Source organism: Mycetomoellerius zeteki, unplaced genomic scaffold (genome assembly GCF_001594055.1).
Source record: "Mycetomoellerius zeteki isolate Tzet28-1 unplaced genomic scaffold, Tzet1.0 scaffold345, whole genome shotgun sequence".
NCBI lineage: Eukaryota > Metazoa > Arthropoda > Insecta > Hymenoptera > Formicidae > Mycetomoellerius > Mycetomoellerius zeteki.
Window position 1 is genome coordinate 118661 of NW_017257333.1, and position 10082 is coordinate 128742.

At 33.4% G+C, this 10082-nt stretch overlaps 1 protein-coding gene and 1 long non-coding RNA gene across 2 annotated transcripts in view; one reads left to right on the forward strand and one right to left on the reverse strand.

Annotated features, from left to right (window-relative positions):
- nab (NGFI-A-binding protein homolog) overlaps positions 1-6431 on the forward strand; it is an 8506-nt gene extending 2075 nt beyond the window's left edge. Inside the window, 8 exon segments of the mRNA XM_018452437.1 lie at positions 1-286; positions 1129-1347; positions 1547-1797; positions 2406-2508; positions 4843-4913; positions 5369-5498; positions 5607-5663; positions 5933-6431. The exon segment at positions 1-286 is cut by the window's left edge and continues 23 nt beyond it. Coding sequence (XP_018307939.1) covers positions 1-286; positions 1129-1347; positions 1547-1797; positions 2406-2508; positions 4843-4913; positions 5369-5498; positions 5607-5663; positions 5933-6040 — 1225 coding nt within the window. The 3' untranslated portion in view covers positions 6041-6431.
- Positions 1296-9358, reverse strand: LOC108725418 (uncharacterized). The gene is made up of 3 exons (XR_001936749.1): positions 9131-9358; positions 8713-8812; positions 1296-1341 (listed from the first exon to the last, which is right to left on the reverse strand). It is a non-coding gene; the product is annotated as an uncharacterized lncRNA (long non-coding RNA).
- Between the last annotated feature and the right edge of the window lie 724 nt (positions 9359-10082).

Genomic DNA, 10082 nt, shown 5'->3' on the forward strand with positions numbered 1-10082 from the left:
CGCCGCCGCAGCCACCGCCGTGGGGTTCGCGTGCGCGAGCCCGCGGCCGCAAATGCAGAGCCTGCCAACCGGCTTCGCCGCGACCTCCCAGACCTCCCTGACACCGACGTCCTATGTGTCGACAACGCCCCACATGCCGCTGACACCCTTACCCTGCCGAAGCGCCAGCCCGGTCGTGCCGGTCACCAGTGTGTCAGCATCGGCGTCCTCCACGACCTTCCGCCAAAGTCCGAGCCCGAACACGTCCTTACCTTACGCGACTACTCACAGCCCCAATGTGTTACAGGTAAGATTCACCGTACGATCGAGGCCGATGAAATCGGAGGTAAATCGTCTCCTTGATCGAGTGCGATTTAGTGTGCGAGAAACTATCGAGCGACTGTGCTAAAGTTTCCGATTTTTGCTTCTCCAACTTATGTTCGTGTAGAACTATGTTTTACGTTGACACAAAACGGACGATAGTTTTTTCTTTTATGCATACACTTTGTCAGTAGCAACTATTACAGTAGATACTTAAATAATTATTACTTACATCTGTTAATATTTTTAATTTTTTAATTAAAAATTTTATGTAACACTCACTAATATATCTTCGTGAATTGATCAAAACCTTGTTCGAGTTATGTCCAATTTCTCCACTTTCAGATAAGTTGCGGATAACCTTATCCAGGAGATATCTCCATTGTATTCTGAGAGATATCTCATGGTTAAAGTTATCTAGAGGTGAAGAAATTGAACATTAATAGTTTTTCATTAAGAAAAAATTTGTAAAAGAAATCTTTTTGATTTGTCTGGATGTATGTTCTTCCTTAATTTGTGAATAATATCTAAATGTTTAAGAAACTAAATCATGAGTAATGTTTGAACATTTAAGCTCGGTTCCATAAATGTAAGATTAACTTTAATCTGGGTTTGACTTACTGTTTATTTCTTTTTAATTCTAAGAATTAACCGAGATTAATCTTACATTTGTAGAATCAGGCCTTAGATATTTTTATTGAATTATATATTAATGGAAAAAAAAACTACGTAAATGATTATATAAGCATCTGGGCTTTTTGACGAACGTTCGCGTCGCTTTCGTGCCATTTTTACACGCTTCATTGCTCACTTTTGTTGCGTATACAGGTAGGAACGTGCGAGTCTTCGTGCGGCAGCGGAACTACGCCAAGTCCAAGTGGTGGTGGCGGCGGTGGTGCACCTGCAAGCCCGACGCAGCCAACGCCGACCCTCCTGCAGTCACAGGTGCAGCGGCTCGCCGAAGCCGCGGAGAGACTCGTCGCTACCATAAGGCCCCTCGATCCCAAACCTCACAACGTGAAGAAAAAACTCTGCAAGAAGCTGGAGGTGATTCGTTAATTTCGACTGGCAGGCGCGCTCGTTTTTAATCGCTAGATGCTACATCCGTGGAAAATTTAACATCTGTTTCAAACATGATCGCTTAATGAGATTGTTACATTCGGCGATGACCCAGCTTTTAATTTAATTCATAAATTCTAGCGCGAACACAATGAAATATTTTTAAAAATGCATTTTCATTTTACAGATGGTAATGACGATGTCCGATAGCGATCCGCGCAAAATGGATGAAATCCGAAAGTATGCGGCGATTTACGGCAGATTCGATTGCAAGAGAAAGCCGGAGAAGCCTTTGACGTTGCACGAGGTATCGGTGAACGAAGCCGCGGCGCAAATCTGCAGATTCGTGCCTGCCCTTCTCACTAGGAGAGATGAGCTATTCCCTTTAGCGCGTCGTGTCGTTCGCGATTCCGGCTATCATTACTCCAAAAGCCAATAGTAAGTAAACATAGGTTTACACCCACTTTTATGGAATTTACGACTTTGAAAGCTCAAAATTCAAATTTATTCTGATCCTAATTTCAGGTAATCCAAAATTTACCTTAAAGAATAATATTGGTAGATTATATAAAACATTATTAGTTAACATGTTAATTGAATTAGCAAAATCAATCATCTCTTTTTGAATGGGCTTGAATAACTCAATAATCAAAATATTAGCAAAATGTTATACTAATTTACTAGTAGAATAGGTATCATGGCGAATTTATATCAATTGTGTTCGTATCAAGCTAATATTCTGCTAGCGAAGTCTGCCATTAATTTGGAAGATTGTCAGCAGAAACAGAATCTATCATGTTTTAATTATTTTTAATTATTTTTAAACTAACTGTTTAAGTGGTATGTATAATATTATTTTAATAATTGCGAAGTGATAGATTTTCTACTCAATTCTGCAGTCAATTCGCCATCATACACCATTAGCTATTCTTATTGGTATTCCGCCGAAAATTTCCGACAGATTTATAAAATCTATTTTCAATTTGACTGATTATGTGATTTAATCTATATAAGTGTATTTATTTAGTCATTCGATGTTGTTACAGCTTATCGATGTCGAGGCCGCGCGAGAACGGGGAGGAGACCGATGGTGAACGCTCGAAACGCCAAAAACTCGAGTTGGAGGGTGAGGGTGAGGATGCGACGCAGGTTAGATCATCCCAGCCACAGAAATAGATCGTTCCCTGTGCACTGTGACCTGCCGCACTCGCATGGCCGCTAATCATTAACCGTACGCTCGTCGCGTAGAGATCGCCACGCATTAACCATCCGCACTAACTTAGACGCGCGAAACAGAATGGATGCGAAAAAGGTCAAGTATAGTTGCAAAAAACACGTGCATGGCTTGCGCTTCTTCCATTTGATTGACTCAAGTGGTGTAACTTGTTCGTTGAGATTACAGTAGAAATCTGCTTGAATCTTTCTTTCGTAATTTGCAACTATGGCGTGTACTGAGACGCTTTGATGTGTAATCTTATGTGTGTGTAAACAAATCGATAAATTTGGTTTGTGTCACTAAACGACGATTATATTCAATATATGAATTACTCGTGCGTGTTATGCGTAAATAATCAAAGATTATTACGAGAACAAAGTTTACATCGCTTAATCTCGTCAAAGTTAATAGCAATGTACACATTCGTTTCACAACTAACGCTCCAGCAAATAAGCTGACGTTATTTGTCGTTATTTTGATATCATATTGATGTTTTCAAAATGACATCAAAATAACAACAAATAACGTCAGCTTTTTTGCTGGGACATTTCTTTAACTTGAACATTTTTTAGGCGATCTGTATCATTTTTCGTTCTTATCGCAAATGTAATAAAATATCATCTTTTTCATAATTTTTTTAATTTTTAATATCAGATATATATGTATCAGTTTTTAAAACTTAAAATAATTTCCGATATTTCTAATCACTTCAAGTTTTAACTTTTAATATCTTGGTAAAATTAAGAGTTTTTAATTATTATAAATTTTTTAATTTTAATCTATTTTAAATTGAATCACAAAAAATGTTCCATTTAATTATTGTTACTTATTTATGCTTCCTAAATTTAATTTGTGAAAATCGTTTCTGTTCAGAAGCATGAGCATGCAAATTATTAATATATATATCTTAAAATCTTTGCTTAACCCTTCGTGGTCACATCTCCTGAGAATTTTATGTTGGTCGTACAGGCGATAAAATGACCCTAACATTTCAAATGATTGCCGTATTTATAACTTTTGTTTTTTAAAATCATAAAAATTACTGAACATACTTTAAACATTGTAGAATATTGTAGAATATGGAAACTTTTTAAAGTTTTTAATTTTAACATATTAAAAAAATTGCAAATACTGACGTCTAAGGAACAATATCCGGCTTTTAGTCACAAAAAGGGTATTTTGCAGGGTTGGGTAGTGCTAAATTAAAAAGATAAAAGTTAAGTTAAAAAGTTAATTAATTGTAACTTAGTTTACATTTTAGCCTCTTAACTTTTTAACTTAATTTAGCTACATTTTATCGGTAACTATTAACTTTTAATTTAATTTTTTTTAAATTAATCCTCAGACACAATGCGAGAAGATAATGAGTATATAATTTAGTAATTTTATATTGTATAATTGTTAATTGTGAACAAAAATAATCAGATTCTTTAATAAATGCCGTGAGAAAGGAAAAATACAAAAAATTATGTAAAATAATCAACTTTTTCTTTTTCTTTTTTTTTGTTGTTCGTTCGGATCAAATTTAACTTTTAATTTTTCAATTACTTTTTTTATTAACTTAACTTTTAATTCAATTAATTTCATTATGGATTAACTTGTATTTTAATTAAGTTAAATTTTCGAGGCTGTTAACTTTAACTTAACTTAGTTTAAAAAAAAGTTAACTTACCCAACCCTGGTATTTTGAACTTCAAATAAATGAATTTAAGTCCCGTTTTAAAAAGAGACCTTAGAAATTTAAAGCCTCACATCTTTTTGGAGTCCCCTGGACCCCCAGTGACCACGAAGGGTTAACAGTAAGTTTACATATATATTACAGCTACTTTTTTCTTCTTTCATTTCTAAGAGTTACTTGGTAATTCTATAAATGCAATTATTTTGAGTAAAACGATTGGTCATGTTTCAAAGGTTTCTTTTGCTTATATTGCATGAATTTTCAATAAATCTTCAATCTGCATGTTGAATAAATATTTAAAATTAGAAGACATATGGAATTCTTCATGGAAAAATAACGCGGAAATTCTTTTTGTATTATATGTTGTTAAATTTGATTGCAAAAATCAGTCGTTTCGAAGATTGATTTGTTCGATACGACTTGCTTGGACTCTATGCTCTGCGCCTGGTATCCCAAGTCGTATTTATTTGTTCGTATTTAATCGTGCCTCTCCTACATGTCCCATTTCCGCACCTCCCCTCTGTTTTCCTCTTTTCTTTCATGCACCCAATTTGCTACTTCTACTGTCTGTAGCAGTTCACTGTTCCAGGAGGAGTTAGATCTACGCTGTTCTGGAACGGATATTAACAATTCTATCACGAGAAGACACAGATCGTCGAGGTGATTATCCTTAATCTTAAAGTGTAATTCTTTTATCCTAATTAAAGATTTTAGTGGGAATTAACAAGAAAAGTAATATATAGACATTATTCTTTTTAATCAACAAATTAAAATATATTAAGTTCTATATTATAAGATAATAAATTAATATATGTATAAATAATAAATTAAAATGATCGAGAAAAGTACGCTTTTCATCTAAACATTTTCTTTAATTTACTTTAATTCGAAAAATATAAATCCTAATTGATCTATACATATATGTCCTGACGTTTTGCTTGTTTTGAACTTTGAATTCACTTTTTTATGTACTAATAATTAAAAATTACTCTTTAAAATGTAACTTATAATATTCTCGAATTTTGAGAGTGTTGTATCTTTCTTATAATCTCAATTTAGATACATTCGCATTGTTCCATTTATAATTACGTAAATAATAGCACATTGATGTTCAGATATTCGCAATGTTTCAGTCCAGTCTGGAGGAAGAAGAATAATAATGGTGTATTTGGCGCTAGCGTGGAAGAAATTAGTGACTCGGATAGCCAATTTTCCTTTTCTAACGAGGAATCTTCGTCTATGCACGTACGTGTGTAATATTAGGAAAACGATCTATTTATCTGTGCGTTTAAAATTCTGGCACAGAACTGAAGACACAGAATTGAACAGCGATATAATATGCATATTTTTCAGGACACAAACGAGGCGGAGGCTGAGAATACAGACAAAGAAAGCGACTTCAATCTAAAGGTGAGCGACAAACAGATCCAAGGTCTTCGTTGTATCTTCATCTTTCATCTTTCGTCATTCTTGCTTGAACATCAGAAGAACCATTTGTAAAAACCGCTAAATACGACGCACAAGTTTTTTTTTTAATCTGTTATGCTGTCCTTTCCTTTTTTTGTAATTCCTGAATAATGCATACTTCTTTAGAATAGTAGAGAAAAAACGGCGATAGACGTCTCGCCGCAGCATTTTACTGTAAAGCTGTTAATGGCTCACACATAAATTATATGTAGGTGATAGCTTCGCGCGGAGACAACATAATCGCCGTGGCGAATCCTGCGCTAATGGAATGCAGCCATCCTATAAAAGAGGAACCCGCGGACGAGAAACCCACACTGTGATATTATTACTTAACGTTTACTGCCGCTACCGACGTCACGGCGACGTGAATGACGGCATCCCGCCGATCATCGTTTACGTGAATATCGTCCATATGTGTTATTGAGCACGATAGCATTCATGACTAGCGATCGTTGGAATAATATAACACTCGCTTGGATTTTACAACGGTTGACTGGAGTGACCTGTCCGAGAACATTATGATGCTGCCCCGTTATTTAGTTCTATCAAAATACAAAGACACGAGAGATACTGTATAACAATTACGATGAACGTTTCTAGAAGGCGATAGATGAATAAAAGTAAATCGTTTAAATCAAAAGACCGTTGACTGATGTATGTAGCATTATAAGATGTACATTATAAGCAAATGTAAATATAGATAAATATATAAGGGTCCTTTTTTTTAAATGCGCTGTTGCGAGTAGCTTTATTTGAAAGATTCGGAGTCACTTTTCTCGCAAAATGATCAATTAATTTATTTTGTCCTCTGTATACCTTTTTATTAGAATATTATCAATATTTACGTTAATTATTTTGTTAAATAATTACTTTGCCATTTTCATAAAAATCTATAAAAAAGATAAACGATTTTTTTATATTGATATATTTATTAAAAATGATTTTCTCTACACAGTATTAATTATTACATGTATGAACGTATTTCATGAATCAATTTTTTATAATGTATTAATTTTTTTACTTAGGTATTAAAAGTTTTAAAAAATTGTTTTTTACTTCACCATATTCAATACTATATACAGATTTTTTTAATTCAACGTATTCAATACTATGTCATCGAATGAATACAAAACTCTAATCGAAATCTTTTAAATTAAACCTTAACTAGTTTTAAACAATTGACAAATCCTCTAAATTTAATTTCTTTTCATTTGTATCAGTAGAACAAAGGTCGAAAAAGAAATTAGAACACATAATGACTCAAACTTCATCAATATTTTTTGGGGGAAGAAAGTCTTGCCTTTCAATCTTTCTTTGAATGTACATGTTACAGTCAAAGTGTAAACTTTAGTAAGTGTATACGCTCACTAGTCAATACATTTACGTAAGATTTATTATACGTAATTTATTACGTAAGATTTATAAATATATACATTAACTACAGTAAGTGCATACATTTATTGAGTTAACACTTTGGCTGTGACATAAAAAATACATACAATGCTGGCTTCATCAATCCACATCTAAAGGTTATAGCAATTAGTTAATATTCGATATTATTTCTCCAATGATATAATAAAAAAGAAATATTTGCATTCTGTTGCTCAATAAATTTTTCATCGGAAATTGCCGAATATTGATAGTAGTATAATCGCCGGTGTCAATCAGAAAACATCAATGAACGTAGTATAACAGTTTGAACATCGCTCAAATAGTTTTTGATTGATTTTCCATATATGTTTAATGCTAATTACGAAGAAATTTATATTTTATTATTTTCTTATTAGTAATAAAATAATATATATAAACGATTGAAATCATTTTTTTATGTAATAAATAGGATTATAGATACTGAACTGATTTAAATATTTTTGAAAAGCGCACGAAAAACAAAATGCTTAAGCCTTGTATTTCACGATGCTAGAAATCGATCCCAGATCTCAGACGGAGAGAGAATTGACCAATCGCACTTCAACAATTCAATCAATCGATTTGTGATTGGTAACTTCCTTTCCATTCGAGATCTCGTATCGATTTCTAACATTGGACAAACCACACACTTTTCACAACAGTAATCATAAGGGTATATCCACACAAACTTGCATAGCAGCATAAACGAATACATAAAAAAAATCATCCAATCACATTTTATGTGCGTCTTTATAAGCGAAATGCAATTGGATAATTTTCTTTATGCATACATTTATGCGGTTATGCAAGTTGTGTGAATATATGACCTTTAGCCAATCAAAGCTGTAAGTTTTTAAAAATTCTTGACTGTGATTGGCTAATTTTTACGGTACGTACCGTCTTAAGGTTACTGTTATTGAAAATGTGTGCAGCAGTCCTAACTCAAGGAGAACAAGAAAATCAAAATAATGTCAATTTGACGTCATATTGATTAATTTATGTCATTTTTTGGTCATGATAAAAATCTCGATCTCAGATGATCTAAGAATGACTATATAATTATATATATATATAACATAATATATATGACCAAAAAATGATATAAATTCGTCAATATGATGTCAAATTGACATTATTTTGATTTTCTTATTCTCCTCCCGGTAAAAAATTTATCATGCATGAATATGTATAAACATACATAAACATGTATAAATATCTATAAACATAAATAATTTTATATGAAATATAAATCCATACATCCTTTTTTCTCTTGTTAAATTACTTTTTAGTGTAATAGAAATAATAATAGCAATGTGAAAACATTAAAAATAATCAAAAGGGTAATTTTCGCACTATTTGTTTTAGAAAAAATCAAGTTTGAAGAAATATAAAAAAAATTACTTATGTATAATTATATATAAAATTATGTATAATTGTATATGAGCAATTTTTTTTCATTTTTCCAAATTTGTTTTTTTCTAAAACGAACAACGCAAAAATTATCCGTTTAAATACGTATCCTTTATTTTTGTATAGAAAATAACATATTCAAAGCTCATTAAAATCAGAAGGGGGCACTTACATGGATTTCCTTGTTCAGTCCACTCTGCCTCGAACGCTTTTCATCAAAACTTATCGGACAGCTTGTATATTTAGAGACGCAATGCAGAACTTCTTCTATCCTATTGCACAACATATACATATGTATGGTTGCATTTGAGGAGACGTTATCAGACACTATTAGCATCATTTGCATCATTCTACTTTTATCGTGAGTTCTGAAGAATCAATCGTCCGCGGCGGACACGTCTTAGCTCGGGTGCTTTTATCTTGTATATTTTGGAAAGTGTTGCCGACCTAAGGTAAATTTTCACGGTTGCTTAAACAGGCTGTTTCAGCGACAAAAAGGATCAAAATTGACGAATATCAAGCATCCATTTTGACCACGTGATCCTTTTTGTCGCTGAAACAGCCGGTTTGAGCAGCTCGTGAAAATTTACCTTTAGATTGTACCTTGATAAACACATAGCTGTCCCGCGGTTTTGAACGATCCGTCCGTTCGTCCTGACGTACATCTGTGCGACGTCGCGACGTCGTAGACGCAGACGTCCGGTGTTCGGGCGGGCTTCGTCATTTTCACAGGCATTACATCACCTTTTGTTTTTGTGTACCTTGGACGTGATCTGGCCGTATCGATCTCCGTTTATAATTTCGGGAGGCGAGAGTCGCAGAAGAAGATCTATATAATATAAGAAGAAGTCTATTATAAACGTAAAATAAGGACACAATTAGCGCTAATAGCGTCTTCCTGAATATACCTTATGCGAAGCGCTCTGCACTGCGTCTTCAAAATGTATATTTATATATCTGTATATACAGGCTGCGTTCTGTTTCACGCATGACGCGCATGATGTATCATTTTATCTTTCTTTAATATTTGGTGAACAACAAGGATAAAATGATATATCATGCGCATCATGCGTGAAACAGAATGCATCTACGATAGATCGTATGAACCGTTTCAAAGATTTTCGAAAAGTATCGAGGTTGATCACGTGATCAGTGACGTGTTTATTTTCATAATTTCGTACTGGTGCTGCGCAGTGATGCAGATCGGACCGCGTTTCTGGCGCATGCGCGTCGAACGCAGCGTCAGTATCGTACTCGTTACCAGTAAACGGGAGTTCATTAGTCGCCTACGTAAAATTTGTTAAAAATTCTTAAAAATTATAATATATTTTATATATTTTACATATATTACTTACAAACAAATTCACATATATTAAAAATATGACTATTTGCATTTAATAATAAAATATTAGCTGAAGAATAAGAGAACAGTGTAACAAATGTACAACTTGTAACAAATGTTGGTACGAGATTCTGCCAAATAAAATATTTTAATATAAAAAACTGTTTCATAAATTATTTTACACTTTTCTCTTATTCTTC